This window comes from Oncorhynchus nerka, linkage group LG15 (assembly GCF_034236695.1).
Source record: "Oncorhynchus nerka isolate Pitt River linkage group LG15, Oner_Uvic_2.0, whole genome shotgun sequence".
Classification (NCBI taxonomy): Eukaryota; Metazoa; Chordata; class Actinopteri; order Salmoniformes; family Salmonidae; genus Oncorhynchus; species Oncorhynchus nerka.
The window spans coordinates 60712766-60737904 of NC_088410.1; the positions used below are offsets into that span (position 1 = coordinate 60712766).

Below are 25139 nucleotides of genomic sequence, written 5' to 3' on the forward strand. Positions count from 1 at the left end.
ATTGGAAATTGTATTGCGCTCTTTCTTATGCTTCTCCTTAAGCAAAAAGTTAAGAAGAAATTAGATTCTTGAAAATAAAGTTCTTGAAATGTTCTTAATTCCAAGACAGCTAAACCCTTTGTCTTAAACTCGGGGCAGTGAGAGAAAAAGCTCATGAAAGCAATGGAACATGTTTAATTCACTCAAACTTCATCTGAAAGTTTGAGTATTTATTATTTTAAACACAAGAACATGTTTTAGAACCGTAATCTTAGTAAAATAGATGCGAACATGATTGCCATTGTTAGCTAGATAGATAATAATATACAGTGCCATGCGAAAGTATTCGGCCCCCTTGAACTTTGCGACCTTTTGCCACATTTCAGGCTGCAAACATAAAGATATAAAACTGTATTTTTTTGTGAAGAATCAACAACAAGTGGGACACAATCATGAAGTGGAACGACATTTATTGGATATTTCAAACTTTTTTAACAAATCAAAAACTGAAGAATTGGGCGTGCAAAATTATTCAGCCCCTTTACTTTCAGTGCAGCAAACTCTCCAGAAGTTCAGTGAGGATCTCTGAATGATCCAATGTTGACCTAAATGACTAATGATGAGAAATACAATCCACCTGTGTGTAATCAAGTCTCCGTATAAATGCACCTGCACTGTGATAGTCTCAGAGGTCCGTTAAAAGCGCAGAGAGAATCATGAAGAACAAGGAACACACCAGGCAGGTCCGAGATACTGTTGTGAAGAAGTTTAAAGACGGATTTGGATACAAAAAGATTTCCCAAGCTTTAAACATCCCAAGGAGCACTGTGCAAGTGATAATATTGAAATGGAAGGAGTATCAGACCACTGCAAATCTACCAAGACCTGGCCGTCCCTCTAAACTTTGAGCTCATACAAGGAGAAGACTGATCAGAGATGCAGCCAAGAGGCCCATGATCACTCTGGATGAACTGCAGAGATCTACAGCTGAGGTGGGAGACTCTGTCCATAGGACAACAATCAGTCGTATATTGCACAAATCTGGCCTTTATGGAAGAGTGGCAAGAAGAAAGCCATTTCTTAAAGATATCCATAAAAAGTGTTGTTTAAAGTTTGCCACAAGCCACCTGGGAGACACACCAAACATGTGGAAGAAGGTGCTCTGGTCAGATGAAACCAAAATTGAACTTTTTGGCAACAATTCAAAACGTTATGTTTGGCGTAAAAGCAACACAGCGCATCACCCTGAACACACCATCCCCACTGTCAAACATGGTGGTGGCAGCATCATGGTTTGGGCCTGCTTTTCTTCAGCAGGGACAGGGAAGATGGTTCAAATTGATGGGAAGATGGATGGAGCCAAATACAGGACCATTCTGCAAAAGACCTGAGACTGGGACGGAGATTTGTCTTCCAACAAGACAATGATCCAAAACATAAAGCAAAATCTACAATGGAATGGTTCAAAAATAAACATACCCAGGTGTTAGAATGACCAAGTCAAAGTCCAGACCTGAATCCAATCGAGAATCTGTGGAAAGAACTGAAAACTGCTGTTCACAAATGCTCTCCATCCAACCTCACTGAGCTCGAGCTGTTTTGCAAGGAGGAATGGGAAAAAATTTCAGTCTCTCGATGTGCAAAACTGATAGAGACATACCCCAAGCGACTTACAGCTGTAATCGCAGCAAAAGGTGGCGCTACAAAGTATTAACTTAAGGGGGCTGAATAATTTTGCACGCCCAATTTTTCAGTTTTTGATTTGTTAAAAAAGTTTGAAATATCCAATAAATGTCGTTCCACTTCATGATTGTTGTTGATTCTTCACAAAAAAATACAGTTTTATATCTTTATGTTTGAAGCCTGAAATGTGGGGGCGGCAGCGTAGCCTAGTGGTTAGAGCGTTGGACTAGTAACCGGAAGGTTGAAAGTTCAAACCCCTGAGCTGACAAGGTACAAATCTGTCGTTCTGCCCCTGAACAGGCAGTTAACCCACTGTTCCTAGGCCGTCATTGAAAATAAGAATTTGTTCTTAACTGACTTGCCTGGTTAAATAAAGGTTTAAAAAAATATAAAAAATTAAATGTGGCAAAAGGTCGCAAAGTTCAAGGGGGCCGAATACTTTCGCAAGGCACTGTAGATAGATAGCTAAAACAGCTGCCTAGCAACAAACATCTTAAGAAGTTTTTTTAAGATATTTGAGAAGTTTGTAAGAACTTGTTAAAACTGGAGCAGCAGCACGGCCAGGTGGACTGGCGACAGCAAGGAGTCATCATGTCAGGTAGTCCTGAGGCATGGTTCTAGGGCTCAGGTCCTCTGAGAGAGAGAAAGAAAGAGAGAGAGAGCATACTTAAATTCACACAGGACACCGGATAGGACAGGATAAGTACTCCAGATATAACAAACTGACCCTAGCCCCCCGACACATAAACTACTGCAACATAAATACTGGAGGCTGAGACAGGAGGGGTCAGGAGACACTGTGGCCCCATCCGATGACACCCCCGGACAGGGCCAAACAGGAAGGATATAACCCCACCACTTTGCCAAAGCACAGCCCCCACACCACTAGAGGGATATCTTCAACCACCAACTTACCATCCAGAGACAAGGCCGAGTATAGCCCACAAAGATCTCCGCCAAGGCACAACCCAAGGGGGGGCGCCAACCCAGACAGGAAGATTACATCAGTGACTCAACCCACTCAAGTGACGCACGCCTCCTAGGGACGGTATGAAAGAGCCCTAGTAAGCCAGTGACTCAGCCCCTGCAATAGGGTTAGAGGCAAAGAATCCCAGTGGAAAGAGGGGAACCGGCCAGGCAGAGACAGCAAGGGCGGTTCGTTGCTCCAGAGCCTTTCCGTTCACCTTCACACTCCTGGGCCAGACTACACTCAATCATATGACCCACTGAAGAGATGAGTCTTCAGTAAAGACTTTGAGACCGAGTTTGCGTCTCTCACATGGGTAGGCAGACCATTCCATAAAAATGGAGCTCTATAGGAGAAAGCCCTGCCTCCAGCTGTTTGCTTAGAAATTCTAGGGACAATTAGGAAGCCTGCGTCTAGTGACCGTAGCGTACGTGTAGGTATGTACGGCAGGACCAAATCAGAGAGATAGGTAGGAGCAAGCCCATGTAATGCTTTGTAGGTTAGCAGTAAAACCTTGAAATCAGCCCTTGCCTTGATAGGAAGCCAGTGTAGGGAGGCCAGCACTGGAGCAATATGATCAAATTTTTTGGTTCTAGTCAGGATTCTAGCAGACGTATTTAGCACTAACTGAAGTTTATTTAGTGCTTTATCCGGGTAGCCGGAAAGTAGAGCATTGCAGTAGTCTAACCTAGAAGTGACAAAAGCATGGATTAATTTTTCTGCATCATTTTTGGACAGAAATTTTCTGATTTTTGCAATGTTACGTAGATGGAAAAAAGCTATCCTTGAAACAGTCTTGATATGTTCTTCAAAAGAGAGATCAGGGTCCAGAGTAACGCCGAGGTCCTTCACAGTTTTATTTGAGACGACTGTACAACCATTAAGATTAATTGTCAGATTCAACAGAAGATCTCTTTGTTTCTTGGGACCTAGAACAAGCATCTCTGTTTTGTCTGAGTTTAAAAGTAGAAGGTTTGCAGCCATCCACTTCCTTATGTCTGAAACACATGCTTCTAGCGAGGGCAAATTTGGGGCTTCACCATGTTTCATTGAAATGTACAGCTGTGTGTCATCCACATAGCAGTGAAAGTTAACATTATGTTTTCGAATGACATCCCCAAGAGGTAAAATATATAGTGAAAACAATAGTGGTCCTAAAACGGAACCTTGAGGAACACCGAAATGTACAGTTGATTTGTCAGAGGACAAACCATTCACAGAGACAAACTGATATCTTCCCGACAGATAAGATGTAAACCAGGCCAGAACTTGTCCGTGTAGACCAATTTGAGTTTCCAATCTCTCCAAAAGAATGTGGTGATCGATGGTATCAAAAGCAGCACTAGGGTCTAGGAGCACAAGGACAGATGCAGAGCCTCGGTCTGATGCCATTAAAAGGCCATTTACCACCTTCATAAGTGCAGTCTCAGTGCTCTGATGGGGTCTAAAACCAGACTGAAGCATTTCGTATACATTGTTTGTCATCAGGAAGGCAGTGAGTTGCTGCGCAACAGCCTTTTCTAAAATTTTTGAGAGGAATGGAAGATTCGATATAGGCCGATAGTTTTTATATTTTCTGTGTCAAGGTTTGGCTTTTTCAAGAGAGGCATTATTACTGCCACTTTTAGTGAGTTTGGTACACATCCGGTGCAGACTCAGGACAACTGAGCTTTGAAGGAATACGCAGATTTAAAGAGGAGTCCGTAATTTGCTTTCTTATAATCATGATCTTTTCCTCAAAGAAGTTCATGAATTTATTACTGCTGAAGTGAAAGCCATCCTCTCTTGGGGAATGCTGCTTTTTAGTTAGCTTTGCGACAGTATCAAAAAGGAATTTCGGATTGTTCTTATTTTCCTCAATTAAGTTGGAAAAATAGGATGATCGAGCAGCAGTAAGGGCTCTTCGATACTGCACGGTAGTGTCTTTCCAAGCTAGTCGGAAGACTTCCAGTTTGGTGTGGCGCCATTTCCGTTCCAATTTTCTGGAAGCTTGCTTCAAAGCTCGGGTATTTTCTGTATACCAGGGAGCTAGTTTCTTATGAGAAATGTTTTTAGGTTTTAGGGGTGCAACTGCATCTAGGGTATTGCGCAAGGTTAAATTGAGTTCCTCAATTAAGTGGTTAACTGATTTTGGTCCTCTGGCGTCCTTGGGTAGACAGAGGGAGTCTGGAAGGACATCAAGGAATATTTGTGTTGTCTGTGAATTTATAGCACGACTTTTGATGTTCCTTGGTTGGGGTCTGAGCAGATTATTTGTTGCAATTGCAAACGTAATAAAACCCACTGAGTCGATGATTGCTCCGAAAGCCTTTTGGAGTGGGTCTGTGGACTTTTCCATGTGAATATTAAAGTCACCAAAGATTGGAATATTATCTGCTATAACTACAAGGTCCGATAGGAATTCAGGGAACTCAATGAGGAACACTGTATATGGCCCAGGAGGCCTGTAAAACAGTAGCTATAAAAAGTGATTGAGTAGGCTGCATAGATTTCATGACTAGAAGCTCAAAAGACGAAAACGTCATTTTTTTTTTGTAAATTGAAATTTGCTATCATAAATGTTAGCAACACCTCCGCCTTTGCGGGATGCACGGGGGATATGGTCACTATTCATCAGGCTTAAGCCATGTTTCAGTCAGGCCAATCACATCAAGATTATGATCAGTGATTAGTTCATTGACTATAATTGCCTTTGAAGTAAGGGATCTAACATTAAGTAGCCCTATTTTGAGATGTGAGGTATCATGATCTCTTTCAACAATGACAGGAATGGAGGTCTTTATCCTAGTGAGATTGCTAAGGCGAACACCGCCATGTTTAGTTTTGCCCAACCTAGGTCGAGGCACAGACACGGTCTCAATGGTGATAGCTGAGCTGACTACACTGACTATGCTAGTGGCAGACTCCACTATGCTGGCAGGCTGGCTAACAGCCTGCTGCCTGGCCTGCACCCTATTTCATTGTGGAGCTAGAGGAGTTAGAGCCCTGTCTATGTTGGTAGATAAGATGAGAGCACCCCTCCAGCTAGGATGGAGTCCGTCACTCCTCAGCAGGTCAGGCTTGGTCCTGTTTGTGGGCGAGTCCCAGAAAGAGGGCCAATTATCTACACATTCTATATTTTGGGAGGGGCAGAAAACAGTTTTCAACCAGCGATTGAGTTGTGAGACTCTGCTGTAGAGCTCATCACTCCCCCTAACTGGGAGGGGGCTAGAGACAATTACTCGATGCCGACACATCTTTCTAGCTGATTTACACGCTGAAGCTATGTTGCGCTTGGTGATCTCTGACTGTTTCATCCTAACATCGTTGGTGCCGACGTGGATAACAATATCTCTATATTCTCTACACTCGCCAGTTTTAGCTTTAGCCAGCACCATCTTCAGATTAGCCTTAACGTCGGTAGCCCTGCCCCCTGGTAAACAGTGTATGATCGCTGGATGATTCGTTTGAAGTCTAATACTGCGGGTAATGGAGTCGCCAATGACTAGAGTTTTCAATTTGTCAGAGCTAATGGTGGGAAGCTTCGGCGTCTCAGACCCCGTAACGGGAGGAGTAGAGACAAGAGAAGGCTCGGCCTCTGACTCCGACTCGTTGCTTAATTGGGAAAACCGGTTGAACGTTTCTGCTGAATGAGCGACACCGGTTGAGCATTCCTACAGCATTTTCCTCCAGAAACCGTGAGAAAGTTGTCCGGCTGCGGGGACCTTGCGAGGGGATTTATACTAACGTTACTATCTGTACTTACTGGTGGCACAGACGCCGTTTCATCCTTTCCTACACTGAAATTACCCTTGCCTAACGATTGCATCTGAAGCTGGGCTTGTCGTTCTCCTGTATATTATGAGTACAGCGACTGCAATTAGAAGGCATCATGTTAATGTTACTACTTAGCTTCGGCTGGTGGAGGTCCTGACGAACCATGTCCAGATAAAGCGTCCCGAGTGAAAAAGTTGAATGAAAAAAAAAGTTGAGGGAAAAAACAAAAATATAAATGGTAATTAAAAAGTAAAAACCGTAAAGTTGTCAGCAAAGTAAGGTTGGCAACAAAACGCACAGCAACACGTAAACAAGTCTGCAAGTTGTCCTTGGTATGACCATCTTAAAACAATTCTATATGTTAGCTATATGATAGCTCAAATACAATTATTTTTGGGGGGCATGAATCTATTTCCATAAAGAAATACATTAAATGATTAACATTCTTGATTTATTTGTTTGTATAAGCTTTTATACCCATTTATGTATTTTGAGGGTTACTGGCCTATTTGTCCTATAATAACCCTACTTATGCCTTACAGCAAGTCATACAATGCATTATTAGGCCACAGTGTTACCTCAGTTTTTTTGTATGTCTTGAGATTTGATGTAAACTTAATCCCACAGGACAGGTACTTCCACCCGATGCGATGACATGTCATCATGTGCTTAGCTACGGTGTCGTCACTCCCAGTGACTGATGTCATTTGGACTAGCCTCTGGAAAGCCCTATTATAGTGGGGGTCACTTAAATGTAGGGGAAGCATCAACACATATTTTGGAAGGACTCTAGCACCGTTCTTGACCTTGGCAGGACAAAGCACATATTAATACGTAACCTTTATTTGACTAGGTACAGTACATTTTGTCCCACTTCATACCTACTGAACACCACCCAGGTGTGTTCAAGGTGGGCTCAAACAGAAGCAGTAGGGTTGGCTAGTCACCCTTGTCTTATTGATGAATTGATTGCAGTGTGAGTACATGTTGTTTGTGAGTGTGGGAAATACAGTGTTATACACTTAACAAACTCATACAGTGTTATACACTTAACAAACTCATTTGTTCAAAGTCCCAGTGGTAAACAGTGACCTCCGCCACTAACACACACATTTTGCTCAGTGTTGGCCAGGACTGGCTGCCAGTGTGTGTGTGTGTGTGAAGGGGGAGATTAATGTTAGCCACAGCATATGAGGTCAGATCCTGGTCTCTCTCGTCTCCCTCCTTTCTCTTGCCTGGGGAGGGGTGTGTGAGACAGGGTGGTAATGTTGCCCACCCTAAAGAAAATGAGGTCAGCTCTACGCGAGGGTAGGGGTGTCTCGACGCCCCCATTCCACACCAGCCTCCCTTCTTCAGACCCCTCAATCAGTTCTGGACAGTTCCTGGAAGCTTGCTCAACTCTACTCCTTCACTGGCTATTCCATCCTTCATTTTTCCAAGTCAGATCTTCGCCCCTTTTTTTCCTCTTCTGAGTGGGGTTGTTCCTGTGCTGTGTACCATTCCTACAATTGGCTGAATTTCTGCCATTTGGCCATTATTTTTCCTTTTGTTTTCTTTTGGCCTGAGATTTCTTCATCTCCTTTTGTTTTAACTTTCCCTTTTTCTCCATTGGTTGTTTTGTGGCTCGTCTCTCTTTTCATCTCGTTGGCTGTGTTTTCGCTCTTGTCGTCTGTTACCCACACCATGGCCCGTCCTCTGGCTCTGGAGCCGATAAGAGGGCATTTGGGTGTTAAGAGTTCCCTAAATGGGAGTGCAGACTTTGACAGACTTAGTTTTATGGGGGAACAGCATCCTCCACCTCCCCTCCACAGTTACCTGTGGCTAACAATCCTCACCTGCTTCTGCCCTGCGTACCCAGTCAACATTGTAGCTCTGGTCTTTTCAGTACTGGTGAGTAGGGGACATCACAGGCATATGGGAAACGGTTTACTCACTGACTAATATATGTCTTAAAGCTGATATAAATGTATAGACTACTGAATGAGAAATATATAGAAAATTATGTGAAAAGTATTTCAGGTCAATTTCCATGAAGGAAAAAGCCAATGCTGAGTGATATGTTGCAAGATGAATACATTGTAAACAACTCTGCTCTAGCTTTTGACTGCGTCTCTAAAGGACAATAATCATATTCTGGGATTCCAGCAACAAGCCGTAAAAAAAAATATCTGGTGCACCAGCTTTGAATGCTTGCCAGTTCTCCTTTGCAATTCTCATATGTTCTTAAGCTACATGTCAGGTCATAAGATATGGTGTTGAGAGCTGGCTGATCACACTAGGATCTCTGCCCCAACTTTCTCACGATGTGTGTGTGTTTTTGTGGGACCAAGAAAGAGAAGTGGTGTTGCTAATATGGGAAGGAGTCTACCGGTAATCCCGTATTTACTTTAATATCTGCGTGTGGCCATGCGTGTATGTGCACGGCTTGTTGGTCTGAAGTCTGTGTATGTGTTTGAGGAAGAAAAAAGAGCCAAATGTGTCTGATGAGAGGAACAGATGTGTCTGTGGTAGGGCAGGGTTTCATCGAAGTGCCCTCTGACGTGCTCGATGTGCCCTCCAAACATGCTCGCTCCTTTCACCTCTCAAAACACCACGTCACTGACACACTTTCCCATCCAAAGGGTTTGGACTCCATTACTTTCTCTCCCACCTTTATTTTCTCACTCTCAAACACACAATCACACAATGTTATGCAGACCTGGGTTCATATAGTATTTTACTATTCCAGTATTTCTGGAATAGTAAAAAGTGCAAATCCCACCCATCTGGCACTCAAGCCAGGCTCAATCAAACACTCAAAATATTAGAAAGAAAACGGATACTATTTGAACCCATGTGTGGTGTTACGTGTTCCGTACCTCATTCACATGTGAGTATCACATGTAAATATGACACATTTCTTTTACTCCAAATGATTTTCCAAATACAGGTCTACTTCAGTATGAGGTAGGTACAGTATGTGGCATGAACATGTTTCTCCTTAAAAGACCATGGTAAAGCAACACATTTTAGTCCACGACTGCTGGTGAAGTTGATCGCTCCCTTAGTGAAGTGTTTTCCCTCTTGTCCCCATGCAGTCCAGGAAAAGTTATGAGTTGCAAGACTATGACGGCTCGCGACGACTCGGTCAGAAAGCTCTCCAAGTGGCCATCGCCTCCATCATCATCGGCCTCCTCATCATCGCCATATTTATCATCGTTCACTTCACCACGGTAATGTGGCAGCCATTCCCCATAATGTAACCAATGGGATATCCCATAAAGTGCTAACGCTGCTCATCTGGCACTCCAGGCAGGCTCAATCAAAAGCTCAAAGTATTTCAAAGAAAACAACAACTATTTGAACAGACATAAAGTACATGCAAATATTAAACAGAGACAAACACTCAAACAGGCATTCAACCACATATAAATACGATTTGCATACTTATATGTGTATGTCTCATCTGTGTGTTTTTTCTTTCTCTCTATTCTAGTATAAATTGTAGAAGAGTTGCGCGGTGTGCCTGGAAAAAGCCAAACAAATTAAATGTCGCTCTCAAAGACATGGACTATGGACACCTCTCTGAATGGACTATGACAAGGGTTCTGGGGCCCCGGATTTGGCAGTAATCTCCATCCTCAAGAATGGGACTCCACTCCAGGTGTGGTATCCATCTTTTCTTGCTGTCACACATGCTCCACACCCAGCCTTTCTACTCTTTCATCTGGGAGAAGAACTTAAGAAGCAAGACTCTGCTTTTGAAAGACTGTATGGAACACTGACCTCTGGATCACATGATTACCCGCAGCACAAACCTTGGGCACGCATGCACGCACACAGACACACACACAGTTTTGTATTGCTATCTTTGTGGGGACCAAAGAATTGATTCCCATCCAAAATCCTATTTTCCCTCACTTCTAAATATAATTCTAACCTCAACCTTAAGCCTAACCTTAACCCCAAACCCTAAAACTATACCTAACCCTAACACTAACCCTAATTGCAACCCTAACGCTAAACCTAAACCCTAAGCCTACAATAGCGTTTTTCCTCGTGGGGACCAGCAAAATGTCCCCACTTGTCTGAATTTTCCTTGTTTTACTATCCTTGTGAGGACTTCTGGTAAATAAACACACATACACACACATTATAAGAGGAAGAAACACCTGCCCATTCCTGTGTGCATTTATTGATAATGTGGGCTGTTGGACGAGTGAACAATTACTTTTTGCAGCGGTAACTGTGTGGTCACTGTAGCACTTACATGCTGACAATTACTGTATTTATGGTGCTTTCAAGACAACCGGGAACTCTGGAAAAATTAGGTCAAATCATGATATCAGGGATTTTCAGGTCGGATAGTCAGAGTTCTAGAAGGATCCCAGAGTTTCCGAATTGGAATTCCGAGTTGGATGACCAGTCAAAACTATTTTCCCAGTCGGAGCTATTTTTTTCCAGCTGTCTTGAATGCACTGAACTGAAGTTGGAAGTAGGAGATTTCCAAGTACCCAGTTGTTCTGAACGTGGCATTATTGTGCCACTTGGGATGTTTGATGTGTCAATCACGTAACTGTCGAGTGTTTACTGTCATAAATGTCTTTCACTTATTTACTTGATATTACATCTGCCAAATATGTACAGTGCATTCTGAAAGTATTCAGACCCCTTCCCTTTATCCACATTTTGTTATGTTAAAGCCTTATTATAAAATGTCCTCCTCAATCTACACACAATACCCCACTATGACAATACGAAAACAGGTTTTATTTTTGCAAATGTATTACAAACAAAAATCAGACCTTATTTACATAAGAATTCAGACCCTTTGCTAAGAGATTCAAAATTGAGCTCAGGTGGATCCTGTTTCCATTTATCATCCTTGAGATGTTTTACAACTTGATTGGAGTCCACCTGTGGTAAATTCTATTGATTGGACATGATTTGGAAAGGCACACACCTGTCTATAAAAGGTCCCATAGTTAACAGTACATTTGAGTGCAAAGACCTGTCTATATGAGGTCCTACAGTTGACAGTGCATGTCAGAGCAAAACCAAGCCATGATGTTGAAGGAATTCTCTGTAGAGGTCCGAGATGTTGAGTTACACATTTATGGAAGGGTTCTAAAAGACGTCTGCAGCATTGAAGGTCCCCAAGAACACAGTGGCCTCCATCATTCTTAAATGGAAGAAGTTTGTTACCACCAGGACTCTTTCTAGAGCTGGCTACCTGGCCAAACTGAGCAATCTGGGGAGAAGCACGTTGGTCAGGGAGGTGACCAAGAATCTGATGGTTACGCTGACAAACCTGAGTTCCTTTGCGGAGATGGGAGAACCTTCCAGAAGGACAACCATCTCTGCAGCACTTCACCAATCAGGCCTTTATGGTAGAGTGGCCAGACGGAAGCCACTCCTTAGTAAAAGGCACGTGACAGCCTGCTTGGAGTTTGCCAAAAGGCACCTAAATGACTCTGACCATGAGAAACAAGATTCTCTGGTCTGATGGAACCAAGATTGAAATATTTAGCCTGAATGCCAACCGTTACATCTGGAGGAAACCTGGCACCATCTCTATGGTAATACATAGTGGTGGCAGCATCATGCTGTGGGGGTGTTTTTCAGCGGCAGGGAGAGGGAAACTAATCAGGATCGAAAGATGAACGGAGCAAAGTACAAAGAGATCCTTGATGAAAACCTGCTTCAGAGCGCTCAGGACCTCAGACTGGGAGCAGACGGTTCACCTTCCAACAGGACAAGGATCCTAAGCACACAGCCAAGACAACGCAGGAGTGGCTTTGGGACAAGTCTCTGAATATCCTTAAGTGGCCCAGCCAGAGCCCAGACTTGAACCCGATCAAACATCTCTGGAGAGACCTGAAAAATAGCTGTGCAGCGACCTTACCCATCCAACCCGGCAGAGCTGGAGGGAATCTACAGAGAAGAATGGGAGAAACTCCCCAAATACAGGTGTGCCAAGCTTGTAGCGTCATATCCAAGAAGACTTGAGGCTGTAATCGCTGACAAAAGTGCTTTAACAGAGTACTGAGTAAATAATACTCATGTAAATGTGATGTCAGTTGTTTATTTTTTACAAATTTAAAAGCAAAAACCTGTTTTTGCTTTGTCATTATGGAGTATTGTGTGTAGATTGATGGGGAAAAAACGATTGAATAAATTTTAGACTAAGTCTGTAACGTAATAAAATGTGTAAAAAGTCAAGTGGTCTGAATATTTTCCCAATGCACTGTATGTGTAGGAGTGTTTCTTTCTCATGTAAAAAAGAAAAAAACTAAACAGAATGACAATACAGGAATAACAACTTTATACCGACAGAATGTAACATATTAGAATAGCTACATAATAAAGATGAATTAGTAACAAATGTCTTTAAAAAAACTAAGATTTGGGTTTATGTTCATGTTTGCCATTGACAGGGCATATGAAGGGTTTAGGAGTTGTTCTGAGAGTTGTTTAGTTTTGGTCACAGATAGCTCAGGTTGAACACAGATGGTCTTAATTACTGCCCACAACCTGCTCTGGCCCTCATTCACCCATCTCCCATTCCCCCTGGCTCTCCCCTAGTCCCCTGCAATCTGCCGAGTCGGAAGGATCCTGTAGTTTGATATGTAACAGTATCGCCCATCACTGGCTAAATATAGGGACAGATGTCCCCCTGTGTGCTGGTGTTGGGCTGCATGACACGCTAGCCTGCTGTGTTCTGCCAAGTGTAGCTCACATGGACAAGAGCTGACTCAGCTACTACCTGTTGAGTCCCACTATCACACTGGCGCGTTTTGGACTAACCCCTTTTAAACATTGTGTGTTTGAGCTACAGTCTTCCAGTTGTACCATTGGATTTGTCTATTCTTCTGTATCCGCTGATACCAACCATTAGTATGTGTGATTAACAGGGGCTGAGTTAGAGCAGTGATTGTGAGACAAGCGTAGAAGGGGTCCGAGGCGGGGTCAAGGGGCGGTTCTTCTCATAAAAAACGTCTGTATAGTCCGAATGGTGAACTACAAACTATTATGAACCATCTATGAAGAGCTGAGACTCTGACGTTTTGCTCTATGGCGCTCACAAGCTACACACCAGTCCTTAGAAGGTAAGGGGTTCTTCAACATAGAAGATCATAGGAAATCCCAGGAAATAATGTCTATAGTACTGTAATAAGCTCACATAGTTTCTGTAACAAACTCCGAAATCCACACAGTTGTCACTGACTAGTTGGACATTCATTACCCACCGAGTAAACAATTTCTGTACTTAAGGCATTCTTATAAATTCATTTTTTTATTCGGTTTTTGCTTGGCAGGCCTTATTTGTTTATTGACATTTGTCAATAAAACTCATGAATGCAACTGTTTATGTCAAATGATTTTGTATTCTACTTGTAGGCCTGGTTGTCCTGAAAAGAAAATGGTAAAATGCTTCCATGCGAGGCTACATTTCAGCTTGCTGTGAGAGGCCTGGTTTCTATGGAGTTCAGTTGTGGGCAGTTTCAACTGTTCTGCCTTATTATTATTCGACCATGCTGGTAATTTATGAACATTTGAACATCTTGGCCATGTTCTGTTATAATCTCCACCCGGCACTGCCAGAAGTGGACTGGCCACCCCACATAGCCTGGTTCCTCTCTAGGTTTCTTCCTAGGTTTTGGCCTTTCTAGGGAGTTTTTCCTAGCCACCTTGCTTCTACACCTGCATTGCTTGCTGTTTGGGGTTTTAGGCTGGGTTTCTGTACAGCACTTTGAGATATCAGCTGATGTACGAAGGGCTATATAAATAAATTTGATTTGATTTTGATTTGGGCCTCCACTAGTAACAGGGGAACAGTATGTCAATGGGATATCAGCCAATGGCATTGCAATGACAAGTGTCTGCCTTGTAAAGGATGACAATGTCTATAACAGGCTAGTGAAAGTTGTAGTGAAATTATTTTCTATTGGCCAATGAGTTTTTAATGCATGAAATAATCACACAAGTCAAAACTGATGTAGGCTTCTGTTTCCACACAACCAAGTTTCACTGTTGTAACCTGTTCGGTCCACTTGAGAGTTTGTTTCACTGGACACTTCTCAATATCATGCTTCCCACGCAACGCAGCATTATAACCTAACGGTGATGATGATGAGGGAAAGAGGATAGTCCTGAGAACGTGTTAAGACAAGTGGGGCACACAGCCAGTCAGTGGCTTAAGCCTGAGAGCCGTACGGGAGACGGTCAACGATGGTCTGTGGCTGGTTAGTTTGACAGAACCTTTGGTAATAAGATGCGCTGGAATACTCTGCACAGGCACATTCCCTGCTTGACCTAAAATGGCATGTCATCGGTGCTTATCCATCTCCTACCTTAAGAGACTGTCAGAAGAGTAGTAAAGATGTGGATTTTGGGTAGTGGGTCACATAAATCCCTGGTAGTCTGTGGATGTTCAAGATGCCACTGCTAAGACTTCACACACCAACTAATCTGGAGGGTAGATATAGGAAAGCTGTGGTAGGATCATCTTTTCACAAGCTACCAGAAAAGAAAACATACTGATATACATTATGGTAGTGTGGTTTCAAATTAGAGCCTAGTGAGGTCAAGAATGATATGTTTTGCTTTATGGAAAATAAAAAATGTGTTTTTACAAAACTACGGGGTATCTTTCTGTTCGACATTTCTTGTCTATTTTATCAAACAAATTGTTATCCAAGAAGTGTTTTGCTACAAGTTATAGGTGCTTTTGGATTACATAATGGTGACAACAAAGGTTACAAACAAAATGTTTGCTTGTACATACTGTATGTATGTATGTCACGAGATGGATTCGTAGATAAGTGGATAATTGGGTGGCGGGGCTGGTGTGATCAGACGCATATCCAGCGAGTTAGCTAATCGGAAGCTGGGGATTGGCTGTCATTTCCATTCAAGGCTGTGTGTTTTGTGGTGTTCGAGGCTGGGAGTTGAGCGGAGAATGTCCCTTGAATGGGGATCGGCCCCCTATTCAAGGGATCATGTCTTGGACCATTGCTGTGATCACACTGGACCAGTGTCTAGTGGTTTCCGTTCCGTCTGTCTTACTCTCGTTTAGCACCGGAGACGGTTCCATTGGTGATGACATCAAGCTGAGTCTCAGACCGGGCGCGTTCCAGGACAGGGAGCTTTACGGATCTGGATATCGCCATACAGAGACGTTTATTTTATTTTGTGGGGATATGATCCTTGTCAGACCCTAGAAATCTAAAACCTATCCCGACCCTTTCTGTATGTTGTCTGTCTTTCCCCCTCTTTATTTTGTCCCATAGCAGATCGTCAGAGTATAGCAGGGCCAAGGGTAGGTCCCATTTATGTGCAGAACCAGAGTCGAGATTGCAGTGCTTTTCACTATATTATTTGCAGTGCCTTCCATTAGAATAACTACAGTGGCTTGCGAAAGTATTCACCCCCCTTGGCATTTTTGTTTCCTTTCAACCTGGAATTAAATAGATTTTTGGGGGGGGGTTGTATTGTTTTTATTGTTTAGCAAACAAGAAATAAGACCCCAAAAAATAGAACTTGAGTGTGCATAACTATTCACCTCACCCCCCAAAGTCACTACTTTGTAGAGCCACCTTTTGCAACAATTACAGCTGCAAGTCTCTTGGGGTGTCTCTATAAGCTTGGCACATCTAGCCACTGGGATTTGGATGGGTTCCGCTGGTGTACAGCAATCTTTAAGTCATACCACAGATTCTCAATTGGATTGAGGTCTGGGCTTTGACTAGGCCATTCCAAGATATTTAAATGTTTCCCCTTAAACCCCTCGAGTTTTGCTTTAGCAATATGCTTAGGGTCATTGTATTGCTGGAAGGTGAACCTCTGTCCCAGTCTCAAATCTCTGGAAGACTAAAACAGGTTTTCCTCAAGAATTTCCCTGTATTTAGCACCATCCATGATTCCTTCAATTCTGACCAGTTTCCCAGCCCCTGCCGATGAAAACATCGCCACAGCATGATGCTGCCACCACCATGCTTCACTGTGGGGATGTTGTTCTCGGGGTGATGAGAGGTGTTGGGTTTGCGCCAGACATAGCACTTTCCTTGATGGCCAAAAAGCTCAATTTTAGTCTCATCTGACCAGAGTATCTTTTTCCATATGTTTGGGGAGTCTCCCACATGCCTTTTGGCGAACACCAAACGTGTTTGCTTATTTTTCTTTATGCAGTGGCTTTTTTATGGCCACTCTTCAATAAATCCCAGATCTGTGGAGTGTACGGCTTAAAGTGGTCCTATGGACATATACTCCAATCTCTGCTGTGGAGCTTTGCAGCTCCCTCAGGGTTGTCTTTGGTCTCTTTGTTGCCTCTGATTAATGCCCTCGTTGCCTGGTCTGTGAGTTTTGGTGGGCGGCCCTCTTTTGGCAGGTTTGTTGTGGTGCCATATTTATTCCATTTTTTAATAATGGATTTAATGGTGCTCTGTGGGATGTTCAAAGTTTCTGATATTTTTTTATAACTCAACCCTGATCTGTATTTCTCCACAACTTTGTTCCTGACCTGTTTGGAGAGCTCCTTCGTCTTTATGGTTCCGCTTGCTCGGTGATTCCCCTTGCTTAGTGGTGCTGCAGACTCTGGGACCTTTCATAACAGGTGTATATATACACTGAGATTATGTGACAGATCATGTGACACCTAAATAAAGTCCACCTGTGTGAAATCTAACTAATTATGTGACTTCTGAAGGTAATTGGTTTCACCAGATCTTATTTAGGGTCTTAGCAAAGGGGGTGAATACACATGCATTTTTTGAATTTTTTGAAACAAGTCATTCTTTTCATTTCACTTCACCAATTTGGAGTATTTTGTGTATGTCCATTACATGAAATCCAAATAAAAATCTATTTAAATTACAGGTTGTAATGCAACAAAAGAGGAAAAACACAAAGGGGGAAGAATACTTTTACAAGGCACTGTATCTTGTTGCAGTGCCATATCCGAATAAATCAGTGTGCAGTATGTTGCTGTGTCATTTTTGCATGCCAGCTATTTACCTGAGGGAGTCAGATGGAGGGTAACCTACCTGAGGGGAGGCTCTATTATGTCGACACTATCGCACAGTCTGCTGTGGGAGATGGGGAAACGGGGTCCGACCCATGTTAACCCGTGAATGGAAAATGAAACGTACCTGTCCTGGTCTCCTGTGTTGGGGTTGTGTGCTGGAGAACATTAAATACTGTGTTGGGTGGAGTAAAAAGGGGTTCACACTTAACAGTGACACCTCTTTAAGTGGCGTTGGGTCGGCACGGTTTTTCCATGCACACTTCTCTTGCACAGGGGACTAATGATCAGCGAGGGGATGGAGCACAGGGGGCAGAATGCTCTATTCCTTCAGGGGCATGCACTCTACCTCAGTATACTCCTGTAGCAATGCCTTGGTTCATGTGTTCACCCTGGGTTCCCAAATTTGCTGCTGAGAGTAGTGGACAGGTAGTGGCAAGCACAAATGGAAGCAATATTGAGGGTGCAAGGAATGGCAGAACAGCAGCAGATTGATTTCATCATGGGAGCTCTAGATGGCCGTGCAAAGAGAAACCATGTTTAGTTAAGCCCAGAGGAACTCACCTGCTTCTTTGTGGGCTGCATTACAGGCCCGATTTGGCAGCCTCTGACCCTACACCAACTCTCCAGTCCCACTTCTTTGACTGTAACCCGAGGGGAGATAAGCCTATGGGAGACTACCTCCTGTGCACATGGGAGTTGTTTAGCCGATAGCTCCCATCAGATCCGGCCGGATATGCCAAGGATGAATAAACTCTTAGGGACCAATTCAGTACAGGTCTAAAGGAGGGCCCTGTGGAACAGGCGCTCCAAAAGTATGCCTAGCGACAGCAAGGGATGCCATTAAGGTTAGTTAGAAGGCTGAGTCTCTGGCCAGAGAGATGGAGGGAAAGGACTGCCAGGTTTGCCGTACTGTTCCCCATACAAGTGGCACCCCAGCCGCTGTGAACCACTGCAGACTTTGAGCAATGGAAGGAGAACATGTGGTGAGCTATGGCAGGAGATGAAGGAGCAACTGAACAGCCTGGCAGAGACCCTAGTGAGAGGTCATACAGCAGAAGTCTAATTCAGCTGCGCCGCTTTCTCTAATGGAAAGAGAACCCCATTCCAGTGGGACTGACAGGGCAGACCCATTTGTTTGGGGTGTAGACAGCCTGGCCACATCAAATGCTTCTGCTCCACCCAGAGAGATGAACAGGCCCTTTTAAAATAGGAATCCCCTGGTTAGATGTCGGGCTACAGGCACCAGGCAGGAGGAAAGCCCTGAGAAGTCAGCTGTTGTGGGAAACTGTCCTCATATAGAAGTGGAAGTAATCAAAATAAAAAAACATGTACAGTTGAAGTCGGAAGTTTACATACATCTTAGCCAAATCAATTTACGCTCAGTTTTTCCTGACATTTAATCCTAGTAATTCCCTGTCTTAGGTCAGTTAGGATCACCACTTTATTTTAAGAATGTGAAATGTCAGAATAATAGTAGAGAGAATGATTTCTTTCAGCTGTTATTTCTTTCATCACATTCCCAGTGGGTCAGAAGTTCACATACACTCAATTAGTATTTGGTAGCATTGCCTTTAAATTGTTTAACTTGGGTCAAACATTTCAGGTAGCCTTCCACAAGCTCCCACAATAAGTTGGGTGAATTTTGGCCCATTCCTCCTGGCAAGACTGGTGTAACTGAGTCAGGTTTGTAGGCCTCCTTGCTCGCACATGCTTTTTCAGTTCTGCCCACATATTTTCTATAGGATGAGGTCAGGGCTTTGTGATGGCCACTCCAATACCTTGACTTAAGCCATTTTGCCACAACTTTGGAAGTATGCTTGTGGTCATTGTCCATTTGGAAGACCCATTTGCGACCAAGCTTCAACTTCCTGACTGATGTCTTGAGATGTTGCTTCAATATATCCACATAATTTTATTTCCTCATGATGCCATCTATTTTGTGAAGTGCACCAGTCCCTCCTGCAGCAAAGCACCCCCACAAAATGATGCTGCCATCCCCGTGCTTCACGGTTGGGATGGTGTTCTTCGGCTTGCAAGCCTCCCCCTTTCCTCCAAACATAACTATGGTCATTATGGCCAAACAATTCTATTTTTGTTTCCTCAGACCAGAGGACATTTCTCCAAAAAGTATGATCTTTGTCCCTATGTGCAGTTGCAAACCGTAGTCTGGCTTTTTTATGGCAGTTTTGGAGTAGTGGCTTCTTCCTTGCTGAGCGGCCTTTCAGGTTATGTTGATATAGGACACGTTTTACTGTGGATATAGATACTTTTGTACCCATTTCCTCCAGCATCTTCACAAGGTCCTTTGCTGTTGTTCTGAGATTGATTTTCACTTTTGCAGCAAAGTACGTTCATCTCAAGGAGACAGAACGCGTCTCCTTCCTGAGTGGTATGACGTCTGCGTGGTCCTATGGTGTTTATACTTGCGTACTATTGTTTGTACAGATAAACATGGTAAGTTTAGGCGTTTGGAAATTGCTTCCAAGGATGAACCAGACTTGTGGAGGTCTACAATTTTTTTTCTGAGGTCTTGGCTGATTTCTTTGGTTTTCCCATGATGTCAAGCAAAGAGGCACTGAGTTTGAAGGTAGGCCCTGAAATACATCCACAGGTACACCCCCAATTAACTCAAATGATGTCAATTAGCCTGTCAGAAGCTTCTAAAGCCATGACATCATTTTCTGGAATTTTCCAAGCTGTTTAAAGGCACAGTCAACTTAGCGTATGTAAACCTCTGACCCACTGGAATTGTGATATAGTGAATTATAAGTGAAATAATCTGTCTGTAAACAACTGTTGAAAAAATTACTTTTGTCATGCACAAAGTAGATGTCCTATCCGACTTGTCAAAACTATAGTTTGTTAACAAGATATTTGTGGAGTGGTTGAAAAACTAGTCTTAATGACTCCAACCTAACTGTATGTAAACTTCCGATTTCAACTGTATGTTGGATACGGTGTCTAATGTAACAGTGTTTAGTTTTCAGAAGTGGTTTGTTCATCTCCCTATGCAAGATTCTTCAGATCTCCGCCGGCTCACGTTGAAGGCAGCCAATTGCCTACACATCCCCTTTGTCGGCTATGCGGTCGTGGATTTTGTAGTTGGAGGAGTGCAAGTTCCAGGGTTGTGATTGTGATGACCGTCATAGGCTAATGCTGGAAGGAGCTGTTCGAAGGAGTCTCACTGGGTTCAACGCCACTGTGGGTAGCTGCCAGGAAGGAGTGGCAGAATGCTTTCGCTGTCTGCAGACGAGTCATGCAGACCGATGAGCATGATGGGGGACCAGGTACTGCATGCCTGTCCAAGAGAGACCCCAATGGGATCCCAGCTAGCAGTGAAAAGTTGCTGTGGGCTGGAGTTGTTGGTGAGACCTCCTCCAAAGACTGCTAAACCCTGGTGGAGGATACTGATGATGGAGTTGTGTGGCAAGAGTGCAAGGAGAAAGGCTACCCTTTTGACTGCTGAATTGAAACCCTTACCCCCTTGTTACCCTCTTGGAGCCTTCTCAGATCTGTGGAGAGTGGGACCTGGTGCTACGCACCCAGACACCAGGTGAAGTTGAGGTGGATGTGCAGACAGTTCAGTTACATTCTGATGGCCAACCCCCTGTAAACTTCCAACCGGTAAAGGGAGCCAACACAGCAACAAAGGCTCCATGCTCTCCTATCCCATTGGTCAAGTGTGTTCTCTGCCCATGAGGAGGATTTTGCTAAGGCTGATGCTGTCCTACATCACATTCCCACAGGTACTGTCCACCCCCCTTAGCCTAGAGAGACACCAGCCAATTTCACCAAGCCTGTACGCAGAGCTCAGACTCCAACGGGCATGGATGCTAGTCTGGGGTAATCACAGAAAGCTTGAGTCCCTGAGCTGACTTCTTTCACCACACCCTTGGGGCTGTTTGAGTTCTCTGGCATGCCCTTTGGACTCTGCAACGCCCCTGCCACCTTCCAGAGCCTCATGCAGAAATGTCTAGGAAGCAAGGTAAACAACTTTCTTTTGATCTACTTCATGGTATTATCTACTCAACTGACTTTTACACCCATCTAGATTAGGTGTTCAAGAGGCTTGCCAAGCATGTCCTGATATTACAGCCTACGAAATGTCAGCTCTGGCAGAGGGAGGTGGTCTACTTGGGGCATGTGGTGAGTCAAGCAGTGCCCCAATTCTGGCATATGCCGACTTCAGTAAACCATTTCTCGCCTACACTGACGCTAGATTGAGGGGCCTTGGGGCAGTGCTGTCCAAGGTGACAAGGAGAGAGTAATTTCCTATGCCAGACCGAGCCTGTCTCCTCTGGAGAGGAATGATCAGAACTATAGTTCAGTCAAACCTTGTATGGGCAGTGACTAAAATATCCAGAGACTACCTGTGAGGGGCGAAGTTCACAGTTTACACAGAAAACAACCCCCTGGTCCACCTAAACTGCAAAACAGGGGTCAGTTGCACAGCACTGGGTGGCCCAGCTGTACAGTTTCCAGTTTTCTGGTGAAGTACCACCCCAGTTGCTCTACCAGACTGCTGATTTTCTCTCCAGATTATCCAGCACGGACAGGCAGGTGTGTCTGATTCAACAGGAGCATCAATACCTTCTATCATTAGCAGAGAGGGTCAACCGAGCTGAAAGGCCCAAATGGAGGCAAAGGGGCCTGTAAGCGGTTTAATCAAACATTGTTATCTCTCCTTGGGTCCCTGGGGCAAGATGAGCAGATGGGTTGGTCAGAGCAGTTACCTATACTTCTCCAGGCATACAAAAACACTGAACATGGCAGCACCAGTCTTACCCCATTCTTTGTAATGAGTGGCAGGCATGCCGGTCTTCCTGTTGATGTGACTTCAGGTGTGGAGGCCAAGACACTGCAGATGGACCTTGATGGATGGCTGAGGCACCATCATGACCAGCTACAACTGGTCTACAGTCAGGTCGAGGCATGGACCCGACATTAGCAGGAGCGAGAACAAACAGCGGTACAACAAGCGGAGAAAGGACCTTCCATTGATGGCTGGTGACCGGGTGCTCCTGCAGAACTTCCGATGACAAGATCAGGGTAAAATAGCCCCCCCGATGACAGCCGCAGTCTTTTGTCATTCTAGGACACCTTCGGCCTGGACTGGCAGTCTTTTGTGTCCGACCAGAGGGAGGAGACCAAAAGGGGCCATTCATCTGAACCATGTGCAGCCTTGCCCCTAACGACCTTCAGACCGCTCCCAGATGCAACTCATGGGTGGTTGCCCTGATGACGAACTGGAGCTGTGGAGTTGAGTGGCGATCCGAGAGCAGAGGACCTAGAGAGGCATTGGTACGGCACAAGTAAGGGACGTGTTCCATTTTCACCAATCTTGCTCTCTCTGGGCTGTTTTGCCCTGCCACTGAAACCCACTATTGTTGGCATGTTTCCCTGCTGTCTGTCTTCCTCTTGTTTAGCACCGGAGGCGGGTCCATCGGTGACGTCGCCAAGCAGAGTCTCAGACCAGGCGCGCTCCAGGACAGGGAGCTATGCCGATCTGGATATCGCCATACAGAGACGTTTATTTTATTTTGTGGGGATATGGTTCTTGTTGGGCCCTAGAAATCGAGAATCTATCCCAACCCTTTCTGTATGTTGTCTTGTCTGTCTTTCACGCTCCTTATTTTGTCCCATAGTAGTAGAGTCCTTCAAAGGGCTTGGCAGAGTCGAGCAGGGCCAAGGGTTGGTCCCATATTGTATGCAGCACCAGAGCGACATTGTAGTGCCTTTCACCATATTGTTTGCAGTTCCTTCCATTAGAATAACTATCTTGTTGCAGTGCCATATCAGAATAATTCAGATTGTGTCCCTTTTGCATGCCCGCTATTTACCTGAGAGAGTCAGACGGAGGATAACCTACCTGAGTGGAGGCTCTATTGTGTCCGATCCATGTTAACCCATGAATTTAAAATGACTTACCTTGAGCATACTTACCTGTCCTGGTCTTGTGTGTTGGGGTTGTGTGCTGGAGAATATTCAATTATCAAGTCTACTCCTGCAACTCCCCTCCGGCGTACAATGTCGCCAGAGTACTAACCACCGGTCCTGGGAATCATCATTACGCACACCTGGTACTCATCATTACACACACATGTGAATCATTATGATTCATACCTGGACTCCATTACCTTCCTAATTTCCTCATATTTGTATGTCAGTCTCCCATTTTCACTCACCAGTTGGTATTGTTCTTGTTTATCGGCATACTGCCTTATGTTAGTGTCGTGTTCTTAGTTTTGTTGTTTGATTAAAATGTTTCACCTGCACCTGCTTCCGACTCACCGCCCCATCATTACATACATCCTGTGTTGGGTGGAGTAAAGAGGTTGACACTAAACTGTGACATTTCCTATCTTAATTTGACCAGTTTCTCAGAGGAGGAAAATAATCCTGCATCAACAGGTAATTATTATGTGGTTTATAATAAATTGACAATTTTGTAGGAGTTGATACATTTTTCATTAAGGGCAAATCTATTTTAAAGTGGAAAATATCAACTTTAGAAGCCTTTTTAAAGCTTGAATAGCCTGCAAGTTTGCATTTCCTGCTGTGCAAATTAAGATATGACATCTGTACATAGGAAGGGATAAATGTCTTATAAAAATTATGGCACACTGGTAAACAGTTCCCACCCCACATCCGAGTGTCGTCCACTGTCTAAACCCTCGGGATAGAGAAACTATATCCATGAGCTCAGTGCTTGAAAGGAACTTTAACTAACTTCCTGGTTCAGACACCACATCACAAATAGACACACCTCAGGCACTCGAAATGAAAACAGTTTTTAGACAAATCGGTGTGATTGATGTTTCTTTGGAACTCCTGGGTTTGTGATGTGGAACTGGCAGTAAACAGAAACCTGAGACATGGGATCTGCTGCTGCTCCATGCACATATGCTTCCTGTGCCAGAGGCAACTTAGACTGACAGGGAGTTGTGTTGTCTTCATTTGGACTGAACCACCAAAACGTAATTGTTCACTCAGAAATGTGACAAAGGTTGCCGCCGGAAAGTGTCTTTGACCTCTATTGCAAAGAAATAAGCCACTAAATCTTTTCCCTCCTTCTAGTACATGCCTTTTGAACCTAGCACCCACATTTCTTTTACTACAAATATTTGAGCTGAGCACGCCAATTTCTCTTTCTATCACTGTGACTTGTTCCTCATACATGTAATTTCAGTAATCTGTAGTTTCTCATATTCAAGTAAAAAAAATAAAGATTGAATTGCTTGTCATTGGTTGTGCTCTCGTGGTTAAACATTTGCAGTGTGGATACGAAGACTCTGGGAAGTAAACAGGTGTTGCTGACCCGTCAAAATGAAGGCTACTGTATGTTGGTTTTAGAGTAGTGCTGTCTGGATGTCCTGTTCCACATTACATTATAAATTACCAGTACTTTTACATTTAGCAAAAAAATAGACCATTACAATAATTGTTAGAACAAATCTTTGCTGATGCATCTCTTTTACATGTGTAGTGAATACAATCAAATCCTATTAAATCCGTATACCAAGTTTTCCAAGTCCAGAACATGATTATTCTAAGACTGCAAGAATGCACATTTTGGATTTGGGTTGTCTTTTGCCTGACTGGATAGCAGTTCAGAGTAGGCCTACATGACTTTCTAAGCCAGACAGTTGGAAGAAGGCCAGAATCAATATCTCTACCCTAAGAGCAATAATGACAGACACATGTTTCTCACACCTTCTGTACTAATCAGTTGGCTTATCAGTTGGACAG

At 43.8% G+C, this 25139-nt stretch overlaps 1 protein-coding gene across 1 annotated transcript; it reads left to right on the top strand.

Moving 5' to 3' along the window:
• Positions 1-7695: 7695 nt before the first annotated feature.
• On the top strand, positions 7696-23669 carry LOC115143680 (transmembrane protein 233-like). The gene is made up of 3 exons (XM_029684153.2): positions 7696-8275; positions 9463-9597; positions 9861-23669. Exons 1-3 carry the CDS (start codon positions 8069-8071, stop codon positions 9870-9872), a joined length of 354 nt encoding a protein of 117 aa, XP_029540013.1. The 5' UTR covers positions 7696-8068; the 3' UTR covers positions 9873-23669.
• The last annotated feature ends 1470 nt before the right edge of the window (positions 23670-25139 follow it).

Coding starts and splice junctions, on each gene's coding strand:
- LOC115143680 (XM_029684153.2), top strand. CDS start 8,069: ATGGCCCGTCCTCTGGCTCTGGAGCCGATAAGAGGGCATTTGGGTGTT. Junction 8,276..9,462: donor CTCTGGTCTTTTCAGTACTG/GTGAGTAGGGGA, acceptor GTCCCCATGCAG/TCCAGGAAAAGTTATGAGTT.